This window comes from Corythoichthys intestinalis, chromosome 10 (assembly GCF_030265065.1).
Source record: "Corythoichthys intestinalis isolate RoL2023-P3 chromosome 10, ASM3026506v1, whole genome shotgun sequence".
In the NCBI taxonomy this organism is placed as follows: domain Eukaryota; kingdom Metazoa; phylum Chordata; class Actinopteri; order Syngnathiformes; family Syngnathidae; genus Corythoichthys; species Corythoichthys intestinalis.
Genome location: NC_080404.1, coordinates 33,329,469 through 33,350,128, shown reverse-complemented (window position 1 = coordinate 33,350,128; position 20,660 = coordinate 33,329,469). Strand labels below are relative to the sequence as shown.

At 39.2% G+C, this 20,660-nt stretch overlaps 1 protein-coding gene across 2 annotated transcripts in view; it reads left to right on the top strand.

Moving 5' to 3' along the window:
- Window positions 1–20,660, top strand: part of sorcs3b (sortilin related VPS10 domain containing receptor 3b) — a 144,640-nt gene that overhangs the window by 45,788 nt on the left and 78,192 nt on the right. The window contains exons 2-5 of one of the 2 annotated variants that reach the window (XM_057848541.1): window positions 848–915; window positions 16,211–16,310; window positions 18,256–18,414; window positions 18,542–18,615. In XM_057848541.1, coding sequence (XP_057704524.1) covers window positions 848–915; window positions 16,211–16,310; window positions 18,256–18,414; window positions 18,542–18,615 — 401 coding nt within the window. Of the gene's footprint in view, window positions 1–847; window positions 916–16,210; window positions 16,311–17,639; window positions 17,726–18,255; window positions 18,415–18,541; window positions 18,616–20,660 lie in introns of those variants that run through there. The other variant, XM_057848542.1, reaches the window with a different exon arrangement.

Sequence of the window (20,660 nt, the reverse complement as noted above, 5' to 3'; positions counted from 1 at the left end):
AGAACAAGATCCCGGATACACGCGGCCGAAATGAGTTTCCTTCGCAGGGCGTCCGGGCTCTCCCTTCAAGATGAGGGTGAGAAGCTCGGTCATTCGGGAGGGACTCGGCATTGAGCCGCTACTCCTCCGCGTTGAGAGGAGCCAGCTGAGGTGGCTTGGGCATCTGGTTCGGATGCCTCCTAGATGCCTCCCCGGAGAGGCGTTCCGGGCATGTCCCACCGGTGGGAGGCCCCAGGGACGACCCAGTACACGCTGGAGAGACTATGTCTCTCGGCTGGCCTGGGAACGCCTTGGGATCCCGCCGGACGAGCTGGTTGAAGTGGCTGGGGAGAGGGAAGCCTGGGGTTCCCTTTTAAAGCTGCTGCCCCCGCGACCTGACCCCGGAGCAACCGGAAGATGATGGATGAATGGATGGATGGATAATCTTCCCATTCACTGTTAATGTCGCTGAAATTATTTTTTAGAAATTAGGCATCCCTCTGCCGTCACTCTAGTTAATGTGGTTTAAGAAAATGTAGAATGTGCAACGTTTCCTGGACAAATACACTTCTGAATAACCAAAATGACACAAAAGTAGATATTTTAAACCAAACAATGTAACATGTGTTGCATAAGTTTGACATGTTTTTTTGGGTTGTTTTCCTAATGACATAATTCCAAATATCATCTTGAAAACTGGCTTCGAATTTACCAGAAAAATTCTGGAACAAATTAGCATTTTGTAAAGAGAGGTTGCAATCGCTCATGGAGGTGTACTAGATAAAAACATCAGGTGTCCATTCTATAACAAAGTGAAAAACGCAAAACATTCCTTACAAAATAATGACTTGTTGCGATTCTGTTGCAGGTGATCCTCATCCTGACCAAGCTGTACGACTTCAACCTGGGCGCTGTTACAGAGAGCTCTCTGTGGAGGTACGTTGCTTTGAATCATATCAAAAGTAGAGAGGCGATGGCGCACCACTGCCTCTAATTCGATAAACATGCAAAAGCACAAAGCTAAGGAAAATGTATTCATAGATAGTTGCAGCAACCGGTGTGATTTATAGCACGCACGCGTTCACTAGAGTATGAAGAATGAAGATACATTGGAAGCTTGTATGAAGTATGTTTTAATAAAACACCCACAGTGAAGCGAGCCTTTTCTCAGCAGCGTATTATACATAGTGTTTGCGTATTTGTACTTTACTAGACTTATTTTGAGGCTTTAATTTGATTCCCTCCATTTGAAAGCAAATAGCTGTGCTTTCTACACATTGGTTAGTCAGATTAGTCTTTTTTTTTTTTTTTGCAAGGCAAATTTATTTGCGTAGCACAATTCAAAACAAGGTCATTCAATTGGTTTTATATCGCACACTTCATTTCTGGATATGTTTTAGGAGGTAATAGGCAAATTTAATGATAAACTTTAGAATTCTGTTGAAGTTCAGGTCTCAGCCAATAATTACACCAAGACTTCATTTGTAGCTGTAAATGACATTGAGCCAAGGTGAGCACTGAGTGTTCGGAACAACTACAACAACAACACGGCGTGGAATTACCCCTTTGGCATGTATACAGACCACTCTGTTGTGCTGCTCCAAAGGTCAAGAAAGAAAATCAAAAATGTCTGAAACCAATCGGCGGGCGTCCGAGCACCCCCGGTATCTTTACAAAGAGGTAGGGAGGCATCCAAGCGGCTCGTTGACTGGTGACACTATACGACAAATGCACCAGACAATCTTCCAATACATGGCCTGAGCGACCCGTTTCTCGTAAGAGTCATTAAAAGCCTGTGCCTTTTGTCTTTTAAGGAAACCTTAAGGTACTATAGTCATGTGGGGACAATGATCACAGGTCAAGTCATATCTTGGGTGTTATTTAGCTGAGGAAAAAACAGGAACAGTAAAATAGGAACAGGAACCAAGGAGCATTAACGACGACAGCAATAGATTCTTATTCAAGTGAATTTTGAAAGTGAAAGTGAAAGCAGTTTGATGTTATCGGCTACAAGCATGATTGATAGTTCATGCTTTGTTTCCTGAGCCAAACTAAAAACTGCCAGCTTCTGGTGTTTGAAAATTCTCCAACTACTGTATTATAAAAAATTAAAGAAAAAATAAAACATAGCAGGAAGGTGTTTCATTTGTGTGTTTGTGTGAGCCAACGCGAGCTCATTCTTTAACCACCTAAGACATGTTTTATTCTTCTTGGTACAAACAATATGGAAGTTAATAAAAGAGTCACTTTTTTACTTGGTTTTTTGCTAAGTTTTGAAATCTACCGTATTATTCGGACTATAAGTCGCAGTTTTTTTCATAGTTTGGCTGGGGGTGCGACTTATACTCAGGAGCAACTTATGTGTGAAATCATTAACACATTATGATATCATTTCACATATAATTTTGGTGTTTTGGAGTGACACTGATGGTTTGGTAATCTTGTTAGCATGTTCTTTATGCTATAGTTATCTGAATAACTCTTAATAGCTATGGCCACGTTTGCGTTCTGTCTTTGGCAATGTGTGTTCAATTGTATTATTGACTTTTTTAATTGAAATGCATGCTTTTAGTTTGTGGCGCTTTCACGCCCAAGAGGGGGCGCACTCGCACTTGTTTACGCAAAGAAGAGCGCTCACACGCCAGAAGAAGACGGACAGCTACGCAGTGTCTCTGAGCGAGTGGACGAGAGAGACAGAGTGAGAGAGAGGGAGAGAGAGAGAGAGAGAGAGAGAGAGAGAGAGAGAGAGAGAGAGAGAGAGAGAGAGAGAGAGAGAGAGAGAGACAGCTGCTGCAAACCTACGTTCATTGTTTATGCTTGTAAAATATCTACAGAGGCAATGCCTGTTTTTATAATTTTTTCCGTTGTTGTTGAGTGTTTTCCACCCGGGATCGGACACATATTGCCAGTTGTGTGGTTGTTTGAACGCTGTGCTTTTGCAAGCGAACGCATGCTAACCGGTTGTGTCATTGCTGTAATAGCACCTAATTATCATTTATTAATATTGATGCGAACCTGTTTGGTATCGAGGACGAAATTGATTCAGCAAATTATACGGACGTCCAACATCGTCATTTGGGAGTTTAGCTCGTTGCATAGCCAGGAACGAGCCGTAGCGTTCTGGTGAGGACAGTATATTCGCATTTTTTTGTATCATGTAACATCATACTGTACACTTATTCAGCATGTTGTTCTCTATTGTATTTTTATATTGAATTGCCTTTCAATTTCAATTCAGGGTGAGGCAGCATTTAGTTATTATGCTCCTCACCTCTGGAACAAGTTACCCGAACGTCTGAAGTATGCTCAAACTGTTAGCTCCTTTAAATCAGGGCTAAAAAGGCTTTTGTTTGGCACTGCATATCCATAACTGTCTATATATTTCAACCCACCTGCCTTCTATTCCTCTTGTGCTTATCTCCATTGCTGATTTCAATGATTATTAGTAGTAGTAGTTTTTGCTTTATTTTTATTTTTGTTTTATTTCTATTTATTTATTTTTATTCTGTGATTAAATGCGATCATTTGTCTTGGTTTTTACGTTGTGTTGATTTAAATGTGATTTTTATGGTCTTCATGTGATGTAAAGCACTTTGAATTGCCTTGTGTTGAATTGTGCTATATAAATAAATTTGCCTTGCCTTGCCTTGCCTTTCAAGATGACATATCTGTTCTATGTGTTGGATTTTATCAAGTAAATTTCCCCCAAAAATGCGACTTATACTCCGGCGCATATATTTACCAAGTCACGGATACGAGATACTAAGTCACAATTACGAGAGCATCGTGTATTTATTATTTAGGTCACAGGTGTCTAACCGGTCCTCAAAGGGCCGCAGTGGGTACTGGATTTCATTCCAACCAAACGAGAACAATCCCTTTTCACCATTCTAGTGTCTTACAAGTGTAATCAGTTGATTGCAGTCAGGTGCTGCTTACTTTAGCAGAAACCTCATTGGTTGAACTGTCTGTGCTGGATCTGTTGGAACAAAGACCAGGACCCAATGCGGCCCTTTGTGGAATCGGTTTGACACCCCTGATTTCGGTCATACATCAAAACAAAATTGAAGCATGCATTGAAGAATGTGTAAATGTTGTTGCATGTGATGGGAATCTTAATGTGACATTTATAAAGATATATCCCACTCCCTTAACCAATAATTTACTGTAAATAGTGTATACTGTATATTTTTAGTTTTTTAAATTAATGAAACAAGCATCGCTAAGTATTGGAGTCAGTACTTATTGCATTATAACCTAAATTCTTATGAAGATAGCACATTGTGTTAAACAGGAATAAAAACAAAATACAATGATTAGCAAATAATGCTCAACCTATATTTTAGTTGAATACACTACAGAGGCATGATAATAAATGTTGAAGCTGATATGTTATTGTCTTTACCAATTAGTCATTAATTTACAATTTTATGGCTACAACATGTTCCAAAAGATCTGACACAGGTTGCAAAAAAGGTTGAGGAATGCTCAAGTAACACCTGTTTGGAATATCCCACAGGTAATCAGGCTAATTGGGAACAGGTGCATACCATAATTGGGTATAAAAGGAGAAAGCAAAGAGGGAGCGAGGTTCACCTCTTTGTGAAGAAGTGTGTAAAAAAAAAACAAGGGATCCACTGATAGAAAGACTTGTAGTTCACAAAAGATAAACGTTATTATGACTTTAAATAATTTGATATTGAAGCCTCTCTTGATATTTTTGTTTTTATACAATTTCTAAAATTAGTTTAACTAGTAGGTCGCCATTGTTGTTGATGTTGCAGAGCGGTGACGTCACATGGTTACGCTGCCAGGTTTCCAGAGTATGACTCTTGCGACATAAACATTTTATCTGTTCAACCCTTTCAATATGAACCCGAGAGGATCATTAATGAGCATTACAGCACTGTCGATATTTCACAAAACAAGCAGCAGAAGCAAAATGAACAGGAAAGACGGGATGAGACATGATGAGAGTAGGAAAGAAGAAACGGTGTTCTGCCAAAATGTGCTACACTGGCGAAACATCTACAAGAAGCGAATTTGACACCCAAAGTACTACTGTGCACTTTCATCTTATTTTGTTTAGCTGCATACAGACAGAACATACTAAAGATGCCTCAAGAAAAAACTTAAACGTAGTATTATCAAATAAGGGTGGTTTAAATATGCTACGTGACTAATGTGGTCAACAGATCAACAATATGCTTTAACGCTACCACAAGAAAACACTATGCATAAAAGTATGAGAGGGAAACACATGCAAAAGGTATTTTGAGGAAATGAAAAGGTAATAAACACAACTAGTAAGTACTCATCGCTTTGAACGATGAACGCATGTGTTGTTGGACATCTCGCCGCGTCGAAGGAATTGCAGTAACCAGTTTATTTATATTTAGTATTCGTTGAGTGAGTGACAATCTATGTCATCACCCCGAGTCTCCATTAAAACATGGCGCCCTCCGTAGGTCAAAACATGTACTAAATATTATAGATTTTTAAATCAATGGCAATATTTTATGTGTTTATAATAATATATTTTTGTAAAAGAGAAACAATTGTGGATTATGAGAACCTACAAGTCTTTAAGTCCAAGGTTCCCTTTAAGGACAATGCTTCCATTGATGATTTCAAGTAATTATTTGTAGCAGTAATATATACATTTTTTTTTTTTCATATTTCATTTTTTTTATTCTATTCGTGATTAAATGCAATTTTTATGTATATTTTTTTTCCTGTTTCGATTATCTTTGTTTTTACGTTCTATTGTAACGTAAGGTCACCTGTAATGTGATTTTTATGAACTTCATGTGATGTAAAGCACTTTGAATTGCTTTGTGTTGAATTGTGCTATATAAATAAATTTGCCTTGCCTTGCCTTGCTTTAAGATACAATTACAAAGAATTTAGAGATTTCATCATCTCTGGTCCATGAAATTGTTTCAGAGTTTCAGAGAATCTGGAAAAAACACTGCATATAGAGTAAGTGCCAAGGCCAGAAATCAATATTGAGTGTCCTTGACCAATGATCCCTCACGTGTCACTGCATCAAAAATCTACTTTAATGCGTAAGGGAGATCCCCACATAAGCTCAGGAACCAGTTTGCCGTTACATCCTGTATGGCAACAAAACTCTACTATGCAAAAGAAAAAGCCAATTATCAAAACACAGAGAAAAGCTGCCGGTTTCTCTAGACCTAAGCCAATCGTCAGATGGACTGATACAAGGTGAAAAAGGGTTCTGTGGTCAGACGAGTCCCCATATCACATTGAAATTGTGGACGTCGTGTCGTCCGGGTCAAAGGGGAAAAGACCCATCCCGACTGTTATGGAAGCAAAGTTCAAAAGACATCTGTGATGATACGGGGTTGTTAGTGCCAAAGGCAAGGGTAACTTACACATCTGTGAAGGCACCATTAATGATGAAAGGTATATACAGGTTTTGTGGAAACATAGACTGCCATCTAAGCAACGACTTTTTAATGCATGTGTCTGCTTATTTCAGCAAGACATGCCAAACCACAATCTACACGTGTAACAATAGCGTGGTGTTGTAGTAAAAGAGACTGGCCTGCCTGCGGTCCAGACCGGTCTCATTGAAAATGTGTTGCGCATTATGAAGCGTGAAATATAACAACGGAGACCCCGGACTGTTAAAAGGCTGAAGTTGTACATCAAGCAAGAATAGGAAAGTTTCAGCAATTATTGTCCATAGTGCCCAAACATTTATAGAATGCTGTTAAAAGAAAAGCTGGGACATTGATAAACATGTCCCAGCTTTTTAGAATGTTGCAGCCATAAAATTAAAAAAAAAAAAAAAAACATTTTTGCTGATTATCATTTAAAAGTTTATCGGGTTGAACATTAAAAATGGTGTCTGTAGCATATTCAGTTAAGGTTGAACATGATTTACAAATCGTTGTACTCTGTATTTATGTTTAACACATCCCAACTTCATTGGAAATGGGGTTGTATTTATCTGAGTTACAGAGGCAGTAAGGTTTTATCATTATCATTATTTTAATTATTTTTTTGCACAACAATGTATGTTGGAAGTGCCCAGAATGTCATTTTTCAAGCTTCTTTAGTTGGTTCTTTTGGTGTTAGTCCAAAGACGTGCGGTTTCTCATTAATGTGCAGTTGATTGGAGCAAAATTGATTACTCTTTGCTTTGATTGTCTATCGGTGGAGTGGGTGTGTCAGTGGAGAGCTCATGGACTTTGGCATGTGTTGACTTTGACACATCGTTCGTCAATCACATCAACCGTCGCTATTTCACAATTATACAAAAGTAAAATGATTATTCACTACAGCTTTTGCAATGCGTAAACACACAAGTGCCTGTGACAGCATAAAAAAAATCTTAAATAGCATTATTATGTGACAGACAGCATCAAAATGTCATGATTGTTTCAATCTCTCTACTCAATATTTACAATACATATATACAATATTTTTACTAGATATTCTTTTTATCTAAGTATTTTTCCCCAATTGATAAATAATTGGTGGTCATGACAAATAATAAGTCTTGTGCTAAATGGAATATGAAATTTAAAACATTCATTTATTCAGTAGGACAGGGCAAAATTACTGCATAATGGTCAAAACTGCTTCTTGACTACTACCGTATTTTTCGGACTATAAGTCGCAGTTTTTTTCATAGTTTGGCTGGGGGTGCGACTTATACTCAGGAGCGACTTATGTGCGAAATTATTAACATATTATGATATCATTTCACATGTTATTTTGGTGTTTTGGGGTAAACTTCTTAGCATGTTCTTTATGCTATAGTTATCTGAATAACTTAATAGCTATGGCCACGTTCGCGTTCTGCCTATGGCAATGTGTGTTCAAGTGTATTATTGACTTTTTTATATTGAAATGCATGCTTTTAGTTTGTGGCGCTTTCACGCCCGCGTGGTGGCGCACTTGCAGTTGTTTACGTGAAGAGCGCTCACACGCCAGAAGAAGACCGACAGCTACGTAGCTGAGTGAGTGGGCGAGTTAGCGAGAAAGAAACATGGCTGCGAACCTACGTTCATGGTTTATGCTTGTAAAATATCTCTACAGAGGCAACGCCTGTGTGTATCATCTTTTCTGTTGTTGTTGTGTGTTTTCCACCCGCGATCGGACACCTTAGAGCCAGTTGTGTGGTTGTTTGAACGATGCGCTAATACTAGCGAACGCATGCTAATCGTTTGCGTCATGTCATTGCTGTAAAAGCACCTATTATCATTTATTTACGTCGATGCGAACCTGTTTGGTATCGAGGACGAAATTGATTCAGCAAATTATACGGACGTCCAGCATCGTCATTTGGGAGTTTAGCCCGCTGAATAGCCAGGACCGAGCCGTAGCGTCCTGGTGAGGACAGTATATTTGCATTTCGTTGTTCATGCACTGTACACTGTACACTTATTCAGCATGTTGTTCTCTATTGTATTTTTTATATTAAATTGCGTTTCAAGATGACATGTCTGTTCTATGTGTTGGATTTTATCAAGTAAATTTCCCCCCAAAAAATGCGACTTATACTCCGGTGCGACTTGTATATGTTTTTTTTCTCTTCGTTGGGCATTTTATGGCTGGTCCGACTTATACTCAGGTGCGACTTGTAGTCCGAAAAATACGGTACTACTGACTTCTTCCTGAACGGTACTTTATGCCACAGCAGTCCGGCCTTTGTATTTTCCTGCCCTCGCTTTGGAGATGGAGGAAAGTATATTTTATCTTTAAAAAAGCTTTGAAATGTTAGATATGTTCTTAAATCAAGAATAGATATTGTTCAAAACATTAGTGTAAAGCAAATCTTTTTCTATTTAGATGAAAATTACCAACTTGTTTTTGTATAGGCTTAACAAAAATAGTCATATTTACTTAAAGTAAATGGAATAATCTGACACATTAATGTGTAAACTTGTCTTTAACACTTAAAATGGAGAAAATTATTTGACTTGATTTAAGAATTATGTTATAAATTTGCAGGGTGACCTTAAAATTGACTTTTCAAACAATAGTGACAGACTTACCATGTCTTTGAAGCATGGGTTTGCTGCTTGCGAGACATTTAATGAGTCTAATGTATATACTATTTAAGAAAAATAATCTTATTAAGACATTATTAATTTGCAGTGCACGCTTCAACCAAGGCACATTCCCAGTTCGGCCTTATGCATTAAGCAGTTACAAATATTGGAAAAGGATTTTAGTACCTCTTCATCAGTTTGTATAAGTACGTCTACCTTTGATCTTTTTTCGTCAAAAATCAGCACTATCACTATGCACTATATAAATGGTACTGTAGGTGTGAGTGCCTTTGGCACCTCAGCCTATTCTCTGCAAACAATGGAGGGCAAAAGATGGAATTTTCTGCAGTTGAGTAAATAAACTAATTGAAGTATCGCGAGCTGTCAGGAGTCATAAGTGTCCAAAAATGAGGTGTGCGCTGAGATGGAGAAGCAGCAGCAGATGGATGGCGACAAGAGTTTTGTCCATTTGCACATTAACTTTGCTGGGGGGACTGATTAAAAAAAAAAAAAAAAGTGTGCTCAAGAGTGTGACCAAACTGCCTGCTGCTACCACACTCATCACGCACGCACACACAAAAGAAAACATTCAAATTTCATTTTAGTCATGCAAGCGCAACATTGCTGGTGTTCAATGACAGTTCAATTATAAAGAGTTGATTTAAACACCAAGGTTTGGATGGTGAATGGAAAATGAAAAAAATGGGAAAAAAACATCGACGCTAGTCTCAATGCGCGACTCAAAAAAAATAAAAGCCTAATTATTTTAATATGGAAATCATGCACTCACCTGCCGCATTACTAGGTACATCCGCACAACTAAAGAGGATTATGATTAGGAATCAGTAATTAGAATCAAGAGATACAGAAAGATCATTTTAAAGAGCTTTGCATTTTTCCACCATTTGTACATTAATACACTTGTGTCTTAACAAAATAAAACTTCGTGTGGCATGCTTTCATCAAAAAAATAAATAAATAAATGCAGAAAAGACATTTTGTAGGTCTTGAAACTATTGCTCAATCCAAACACTAAAATGGTTGGCAATAAAGGGCTGTTTAAAAAAAGAAAAAGAGTGGCTGCCATTGATGGGGATAGACATCCAATTCAATTTGACCGGGAGGGCTGGCAGCCAGTGGCGGTTCCAGGATTTTTCTGAAACAAGGGCCAAGAAGGGGCCACATGTAACCCTAAGGGGCCAAGTGTTGCTACCATCTTTGTTCAGTGTTTTTTTTGGTCAACAAGGCAATACACAGATTACATACCTGTCAACCCGAGGCTGTTGGCAATCTTACAAATAGTTACGTATGCCCTTACAAATTGGTGACTAATCTTACAACGTTTTATTTGGCGTGCAATATGAAACAAAAATAAAACTCAATTTTTAAAATAATATGAATTTATTGGTAATATTGTCATATATAACTTGGTGCGATCAAAGAACAATCAATATCTTCAGCTACATCATGATTGTTAAAATTTAACAATGACTTTTGTTATAATTGTATGTGGCAATTTCTATCATGTCTTTTGATGGCTGCACTTCATGGCACTTTAGCTCGCAATTCAGTTTGACTTGAATGTAGTTTGTTAATGTGTCCAGTTATAAATGAAAAGGGTCAACTGATAAAATTAACTTACCGATGCAATCTTTGAGTCAGGGAACATTTCTTTTGCTAATTCTTAGAAGTGATTTTGCCGATTTAGGAGTATTTTAGAGAAAAAGTTACTTAGGTTTGCTTGGAAGGTTCACTACAACAGAGCCTTTCTGAGAAGTGTACTGCTTTAAAATGGCGGCTGTTTACTAACGCCGCCGAGTCTCATTTCACATGTAGTTCTATATGCATGTGATATCTAGGCGTAGATTGTAGGCTGTCGGCTAAAGTCAGGAAATATTGGAGCCACCTAGCCTAGCATCGTGTTTGCTACAGCGTCACAACAAACACTCTTCCCTCCTTCCCACTCCCACTCTTCTCTCTCCATCTCTCTGACTTTTCTCGCGTCATTCAACCAACGTAGTAACGCACTGTAATGCATATTGTCTCGTTGCCGAAACGGTGACAAAATCCAAACGGAGAAAAAAAATGTAATGCACGAAAAACGTACAGATTTTGAACGTACGGCGTACACATTTAAAAATCATTGCTCACTTGTACAAATTACGCTGAAACCGTACAACCGTATGCAGATTATCCTGTGGCGATAAAAACATCTCTGCTTGACACAGTCAAAAAAAGATGAATGAGAAGTTTGTAATAATTTGTATTAAGTCATACTGTAAGGATACAAGTAAGGATACAAAGCATGACATTCCAGGGGCCATTCAAATTAGAAGTGGGGCCAGTGCCCCTAAAACCGCCACTGCCAGTAGCAGCGAATGATCCCAGTAGAAATGAATTAGACGTCTCGCCTGGTCAATGGCTTCCATTGAATGAAATTCTGCATTTCGCTTGGTTCGCCATCCAGAGAGTTCCCATCCAATGCCGTCCTTCGTTATAAGTAATTGAGTCGCCACGATAGTAATTCTGTCGTGTCGTAATTATACTGAAGGGGAGATTTCTGTGTGCACGCCTGTCAGGCTCATAAATAAGAATTCATTTCATCAAGGATAATACCACAGAACTCAATCCAGCCTTTTAATGTGGTCCCTTCTTTCCCCGCACGCCTTGTCACAGACAGAAGAGAACTCATTTCACTGTGAAACACATCAGTCCATAGAGTTTCAAATTAATATCTGTTTCACTAGAGGCACTGCAAGATTTACACTCAGCCTGACGCCTTTTTGAAATACCCATATAGAGTACAGGAGGTCTTCCATCACAGTCTGCATCACAAATCTGTGCCCCTAAGTAAATTAGTGCCCACCTAAGGCATTTGTTGGAGGTAAAAAACATAAAAAACAACATACTGTAGATGTTATGAGAAAATGTGGGCGTGCATGATTTCTGTGATAAGAGCATAAATGATTTATGGGCACAATAGCTTCCAGCCACAGTCGCTGGCGATATACGTGATGTTTGGATCGATGCGGTGACTCGGTGAGGTCCTCTTGTGTTTTCAAACGACTGCCTCTCTTCTGCTAAATCAACTTCACCATGCAATAACATCACATAAGATGTATTTTTTCCTTCTCGCTCATTCCGATGTGGCATCTGAAAGCAGCACTTAGGCTGCGTAAATGTGTTTAGGGGGTAAGTCTTTGAAAACAATGTCAACAGCAAATGGGACACTTCAGATTAAAGCACAGACAATGATAGCAGACATTGCTTGGGTATCTATCCAATTATGCAGTGAAATTATATTTGCAGGCACTCAGGTAGAACGGATAGTGCGGATTGATGGTGGTGGCAGCGTTGGGGACTGGGATTTATAAGGATTGGGATGACAGGCGCATTTACCCTTGTCATGGACGCGTGCACATGGAAGAGACATGGACAAGTGACAGCGACATGTGACTGAACAAACCCAAGAGATAATTCACCAGGTTTCGCAAGGAATACTTTCATGATGTCTCCAATGAAATCATAGCAATGCATTGTAGAGTGCATTGGCGACTGGTGATGAAAAAATTTATGGGCGTTGCACAGCAGTACCATATGTGGGCCGAGAAATTTCAGGCAAATGGCATATTCCTGACACTTTGGGAAAGGAAAAACAAACACGAACGCCAATGGCCACAACAGGAATGCAAATGGCCAACGATGAAAGCCACTAATGCAGTACATTGCAGTCGAACGCTAGCGCGAGAAATATGAACACAGCAGGCTAACTGACAAGCGTGCTATCCATTATCTTTTCGTCCCTTATTGCCATCTGGATAGCTTATTATGGGATGATATTGGTGTATTAGATACATTAAATCAGTGGTTCTTAACCCTGCCAAAGGTACCGAACCCAGAGGTTCATATGTGGATTCACCAAACCCTTTGGTATTAGATGATAAAGCTTTTTTTCCCCCAAATTCAACACCAATATATCTAGACTAGCAAGCTAATAATTTAGCAAATTCCCATTCAAAATTCTTCTTATTTTGACAGCATGTTTTATAGACAGGTCAAAATTTGAGACCACGCTACACATTGGTCTGTTGTATTCCGTCATACCAAGTGCGAGTCAATGTTCCACTAAGAAAACTAGTTACTCCTCCCATCAAATCGAAGACTAGCAGTGAAAAGAAAATGATTAAACCTGTAAATTGAGAGGAAACCAGTCCAAAATCTGGTCTATAAACCCACTTTGCCTAGATTTGGGGCCTCGTTAGACCTCAATAGACCTTGTTAGAAGAAGTTAAACCTCTTTGACAGCCAAAAATCTTCCTTGTTTGTAGGTGACCAAATACTTATTTTCCACTCTAATTTGGAAATAAATTCTTTAAAAATCAAACAATGTGATTTTGTTTTTCTTTCCACATTCTGTCTCTCATGGTTGAGGTTTACCAATGTTGACAATCACAGGCCTCTATAATCTTCTCAAGTAGGAGAACTTGCACAATTGGTGGTTGACTAAATCATTATTTGCCCCATTGTACAAATGGAAGAAAACACCATTGTCAATTGCTATAACACATAAACAAAAAGAAAACAACGGAAGTAGACATAAGGACAACGACTACCGACGCACCCACACACCCTAAGTACAAAAAATAGTGAGCTCACCTAACTGGCTAACAATGGCGGCTAACAACATACAATGATCTCTGTTGGATGACTACTTCTGAAAAGCCTAAGGTTGAAAATGAGCAACTTTCATTTAAAAGGAAATATATACAAATTGATATAAATAAACCTTTGCTTGCAAATGTGTTACTTACCTTTTCCAGCTCTCCCTAAGCAGTATGTGTGGGGAGTGTGCAGTGAGTAAGTAAGTAACAAAAATTCGCAAATAATGTTTTCATATGCTGTCAGTCGGCACCACGGTAGTTTACTGACAGCTCTTTTAAAATGACAAATCGTGTCTGATTATGAATGTGCACGACAAAGCACTACACAGCGCTCACCTAGTGAGTGACTCTCTGGTTTCGCCGCAACACTATTGCTGTTTGAGTGACAGGTGCATCTCAGTTGCCAGGGTTTGGTAAAAAAAAAAAAAAAAAAAAAAAAATGCTTTAACGCCTGATTCGCCATAGGTGCTGCTATCTGCGCACATGGGAGGATCTTTAATTAGCCAATCAAAGACCACCATGAAGTGACATGTTAGCCAAAAATTCAGAGAAGTATATATGCAAACGTTAGACCAGCGTCCCTTTCTATTAAAACATAAAGAAAAAACTGGAATAAACCCAATACGAAGTGGCTTATTTTTTAATTATTTGAAAGACCCATTGTATAATAGAGTAATGAAAAGGTGTTTTAATTATGCTTATTACTTAAGCCCTTTTCACACACATATTCAGGGAAATTCCTGTGTAAAGTGAAGCAGGATTTACTCGCGTCATTTCTTTCACGCATATAGAGATGTCCCAAGAATGACGCAGGTTGGACACTTTCATAGACTTGTCCCGTGCTCTCTGTGCGTGGAGGGCTGCTGGCGCAATTTTATAACCCGGAAATGACGTCATTATTTGGTCGGCATCGGCTGTCACAATTTTGGTCAAATCGTGTTTTTTTCCGGATGGAGCATTCCCGACGTCATAACTGCAGCCAAGTCAAGCTCATCAAGACTGTATTTAAGCCCAGGCGATCCAAGAGAAGGGTGGAAGGAAGAATCTCGCTGGCTTGGGAAGGAAGAATTCTGCTGGCTGTTTTTTTGTCTTACCGGCTCTCTGCCAACCGCGTAGGTTAGTATTATATTGATCCCCATCGACCTACTGTCCCGGACCCATTGTGTTTTTCGGTCTTTTCAGCGATAGTGTGAATTATTCTATTTAATAAAATATTGAACGCATCCATCCGTCCCTCTCCTGGAGACACGGCCCTGCCGGTGCCCCGTGACGTGGAGAGGCTCGCTCTCTCCCCTCGCTTCAGGCCCTGCCGAGTAGGAAGGCGGCCGTGGTACCTTAGGCACGGGCCCGGGCAGGTGGCGCAGATCTTGGTGGTAGTAACATACAGTGGGGAGAACAAGTATTTGATACACTGCCAATGGGAAAACCCATTGGCAGTGTATCAAATACTTATATACCGTATATGTATTTAATAAACCCTGGAACGCATCCCTCCGTTGTTTTCTGCCTTGAAGGACCACCTTGTTTCCGTAGTAGCGAAAGTAGAGTAGTAGGGGAAGTGACGATCGGCTTGCCATGATATATACTGTACGTCATTAGACATCGTGCTGTGACCCAGGAATTTAACGCCTGCTTTCACGCTCACCGCTTCCTGGGAAAGTCCCAGACATTATACTAAGACGCAACCCTTCCACGTAATCTTCGTGTCAGTCGACCTGGGATATTGTTTTCACATACAACTGCTGCACGGTTAAATCCCACAATATCCCAGGTGTTTCGGAGTGTGTGAAAGGGGCTTTAATTTATGTTTGCGATGGCTATACATTTCCCCTAAATTTTTTAATGACTATTGTCGAGTTGTCACTGGTAGAAGGGAACCTAAAAGGACGGATAGTGTTACCTGGTTCGGACAACACAGGTAGAGCTGGGCCGAAAGTGGTGCCTCATGAAATGACTATAGGAGCAATTTCGAGAAACAGGCCGTTGTTTGGAAAAACTATATGGTGGCCGTAAACTCAGCTGATTGTGAACTAAAACCATTGAATTGAATCAACGACAAAAAAAAAGTTGGCAATAACAGTTTAGTTCTTAGATTGTTTTGAATTGTATCATTATTTTATCATACCTCTATGTTAGATAAAGATATTATTATTACAGTTTATCATTTTTTTCTGTGAAATGGCCATTACATAAATGTTTGAAGCAAGGTTTGGACAGAAAATTGACATTGCCATTTCAATATCAAGGGTGTTTTGAGTTACAAGCTAAAAGAATTAAACTTGTATCTAAAGGCATAATTTTATAGCAATCACAAATATTCCATGAAAAAAAAAATAAAAATACACTGTATTTTACAAAAGGGGGGGGGTGGGGGGGGGGGGATCCAAAAAAGATATTTCTGGATAAAACAGAAGATGGAAATATACTGCTGTTAAAAATATAGGGAACACTTACACACCTGTTTATTTATTTATTTATTTAATGTGTGTTTATATCTCAAAACTGCTGTTATTGTTCTACACCGTGTGTTTTTTTGTGCAGGTCAAGTGACTATGGAAGCACCTACACTAAACTCAATGACAAAGTGGGCTCGAGGACCGTGCTGAGCTACCTTTATGTCTGCCCCACCAACAAACGGAAGGTTGTCTCATCCTCTCATCCTCCTTTATGTTTACTCACGTTACAGAAATCAGATTTTTGTTTGATCCAGTGTTGTTTTTGGCAGCCCTTTTAATTTCCGTCTTAGTCTTTAACACTTATTAGTCTTTGTCATTTTTTAGTGTTTCAAAATACGTTCATCTTCCTTTGGCTTTAGTGGATGAAAACACGTTTAGATTTCGTCTACAACTCAAAATACTTCCATCAATAAGCTTTTAGTTTTAGTCCATGAATAAGTCAATCAATAAAAAGGTTTGACATTGACAGGGGAGCACATAACTGTAGTTTCCAAAGACATCACCTTCATCTTCATGATGATAATACACACTTAGCAGGAAAACAGCGTATTATTTGTAATTAATTAAACCTACCTGGACGCCACGAACTGTATGTTAAACGTTTTCCAGGAGTTTAAGAAGACACTCAACGCGCTAAATGCTAACGCAAACGCTATGCTAACGCTACAATTTAGTTTTGTGTGTGATGCTCACTCATCACAGACCTTAGAAGACTAAAGCAACATGGCAGATCTAGCCAAGATGAAGCAAAACTTCAAAGCAGCACCTGACACGTTTCACAAAAGGAGCCAGGAATGGGTACACGCTTACTCACCGGTGTGTGGGGTGGAGGGGGGCACAGCACGTCACATGAGTAAAACAACCAAACTGCTAAAATGAGTGCTAACCAAACGTACGTTAAGAAAATGTCACACATTGGAAACTTATGACGGAAATTAACGCGAATTTTCATCCCGCTCTCGTCTCGTCAGACGATAACTGGCATCCATTTCCTCATGTTTTAGTCCCCCAAGACACGTTTTTAGCTTGTCATCGTGACGTTATTGTCATGAAAAAAATAGTTCGTTGACGAAAATTTTTCGTTATCGTCATCGTTGATGAAAACAACACCGGTTTGCTCCAAACGTAGTCTAAAATCTAACCGCTTTCAGTTTACCGAACAGCCATCATAAAACCGGAATAAATACATTTGAAATCAATCGCAAAAGACCATGACCTTTTCATTTATGAATGAAGACATTTTGGCCAAAAAGGAATATGAAAGACCTTGATCATGTGATTTCCTGATGGAAACAAGTTTGTTTAATGAAGTGAAAAGACAGAAATTCCGCTTTTCCGATGTGGAAGAGTGGAGAAAAATGTCAATAAAAGCCAGTATTTCCCGGAACTAAGCTAAATAGCCATTGTAAGACTTTTTTAAAATGCTAATATTATTTTAGCCAATCAGTTACGAGTATCTCAGATTATCCCGCCTACTTGTGTATTGGCTACGCATTGCGCTATGCGCAGTTATTGGAGAAAGAGGTTTTAATGGACCCAGGAAGTAAAGGGGGCTTCGACTCAGTCCCAGATAGAGAAGGGAGAAAGACATATTGAACGGGTACAACAGTTTTTCAGCATTTAAACATTATTTTCTCCAAGACAAAGGAATGCACGATTTGCATGCTTAAATATTTTGTGCAACCGTCTTTCAAGTCATTCATACTCGGTGTTGTCTATTGTTTAATTGGTTACTCTTAGTTTTGCAAACAAAATGTTTCAGTAAGGGATCGTTAGTTAACTCAATGCCTGCCCTTGTCTCCCCTCCAGATAAAATGTATTTACTGCTAATAAATGGCAGCCATTAAATAAAAAAAATATTTTTGTTATTTTATATTGTTTGGAGAATTGTATTTTTCAAATGTACTTCTGGGTATTTCGTTTCATTTATGTTAACTAATAACCTTAATTTTCAGTGGTAATCTGCAATTGAGGCAACTGTTGCTTGGTTTTCATGGTTTTCCATTAATGTTGAAGAATGACTAAAGCAATCGTGCAATCGGCTGACAAAATTACAGCACCGACTCAAGTTCTCTGAACTGCCGTGAGACGACTGTGGCTCTAATGCAGCGTCCCTCCTCTGTACTTCAGATAATGATGCTGAGCGACCCTGAGGTGGAGAGCGCCGTTCTGATCAGCTCGGACGAGGGGGCGAGCTTCGAGAAGCATCCCATTAGCTTCAATGTTCTCAGCCTTCTCTTCCACCCGGCGCACGAGAACTGGATCCTGGCCTACAGCCACGACAGCAAGGTGGCTTTTAAGAATAGATCCGCTCTGTCAAATTGCTTGGATTGTCATGTAGATAGATGCCTTGATTGCGGGGCGGTTGCTCGCTATCTGCTTCCCTGCTGTTAATACCGCAGCTATTATCTTGCAGCTCTACAGCTCCATGGACTTTGGAAAGAAGTGGCAGCTCGTGCACGACAACGTGATGCTTGGAAGGTTCTACTGGTATGACAAGACACACGCAAGCACACAAACATCAAGTATTAGCTCTACACTAAAAAGACTGGTTACACATTGAGGTTATCATCTTCAAAAAATAAAGGTTTCCATTTTTTTAAGGGAAAATACGTCGTTTTGAGTGAACATTTTGACTAGAAAACAATTTCAATTGAAAAAGGTTCTAGATTAGTGATACAATACAGGTGGTCCCGAGTTACGAACGAGTTCTGTTACTACGCTGGCCTCTAAGTACAGCGGTAGCTCTACATAAGAAGTTAATTCCTTCCAGGACCTTGTTTGTAAGTCGAAATGGTCAAATATCGAGCAGGATACATTATCATTCCATTAATTCGTTCCACAGCCCAAAAACCTACGCTAAATCCTTAATAAATACTGCTGGTACTATTACAAATGACAATTACACATAGCAAAACAAATTATTAATAAAAAACAGAATAATAAAATAATGATAATAATTAGGGCTGTCAAAATTATCGCGCGGTAATTAATTTTTTAAATTAATCACGTTAAAATATTTGACGCAATTAACGCACATGCCCCGCTCAAACAGATTAAAATGACAGCAAAGTGTCATGTCCACTTGTTACTTGTGTTTTTGGGTGTTTTTTCGCCCTCTGCTGGCGCTTGGGTGCGACTGATTTTATGGGTTTTAGCACCATGAGCTTTGTGTAATTATTGACATCAACAATGGCGAGCTACTAGTTTAATTTTTGGTTGAACATTTTGCAAATTTCATTAAAACGAAAATATTAAGAGGGGTTTTAATATAAAATTTCTATAACTTGTACTAACATTTATCTTTTAAGAACTACAAGTCTTTCTATCCATGGATCGCTTTAACAGAATGTTAATGCCATCTTGTTGCTTAATTGTTATAATAAACAAATACAGTACTTATGTAAAGTATGTTGAATGTATATATCCGTCTTGTGTCTTATCTTTCCATTCCAACAATAATTTACAGAAAAATATAGCATATTTTATAGATGGTTTGAATTGCTATTAATTACGATTCATTAATTTTTAAGCTGTGATTAACTCGATTAAAAATTTTAATCGTTTGACAGCCCTAATAATAATAATAATACCTGTAATAATCTCGTAAATCGGGTTCTAATGTTGCGGACATATTTTGTGTGCTGTACCTGAACGCACCGCGTCGTTGACATGTCAAAGAGAGGAAACGGTGTGGAGTGGACCTGCAATTTACTTGGCTCGTTTGTCGTCAGTTCGTCCGGGTCTTCCTTCAGGAAGGTGGCGATGTGCATAAAAACGCAGAGACACGTCGGATGGCTTTTTGCTGGAGCTTTTATTAATAATGTGGGACTCACAGCCACTCAACTCAGCGCTACCGTGCAACAGCTCTCATCAACTCCTATCTCACCCCCTTACGCTCGCACACCTATTCGTCTGCGCCGAATTGGTAAAGCCGGTCATATTGTAAGGGACAGCGGCCCCTTGGGGATGCCAGTAACACCATGCTCTCCATTGAGCTTTCTCAAAAACTGGATTTCACTGATGTTATAAATGACTTTGCTGTCAAAAAACCTAGGCGCATCACTGTTTGAGGGCTTGATAACCCCAGGGATGTGGAGGGGGCAGGATGTTTAGTAGTCACTGTTTTTTGCTTACCATGCAGGACTAGCACTCTCAGTTGCATTGTATTGTAGCCTACAGGGAACAATAGATGGAAATTATTTGTTTATATTGTGTCACATCACATTACGGTCTGTTAAATTTAACTGTCCATCTCAAATAATTTGAAAATTACACTCTCATTGTTTGCAAAGCGTTAAAGTACTGCATATTATGTTGTCATGACAAGTCGGTGGCAGGATGGGGGTGCCCTATAATGGTCTCTTGTCCCCGTGCCCCTGCAAGTCTGTTGACAGCCCTGCTGTGAGGTACAATAAGGTACTGTTCACGCGACTAGGAAAAAAAAAAAAATGACTGGAGCCAAAATAGTGGACAAGACTCCAGCGTCGTAAAGTCAAAATCACGTAAGTCGGGTACGTTGTAACTCAGGGACA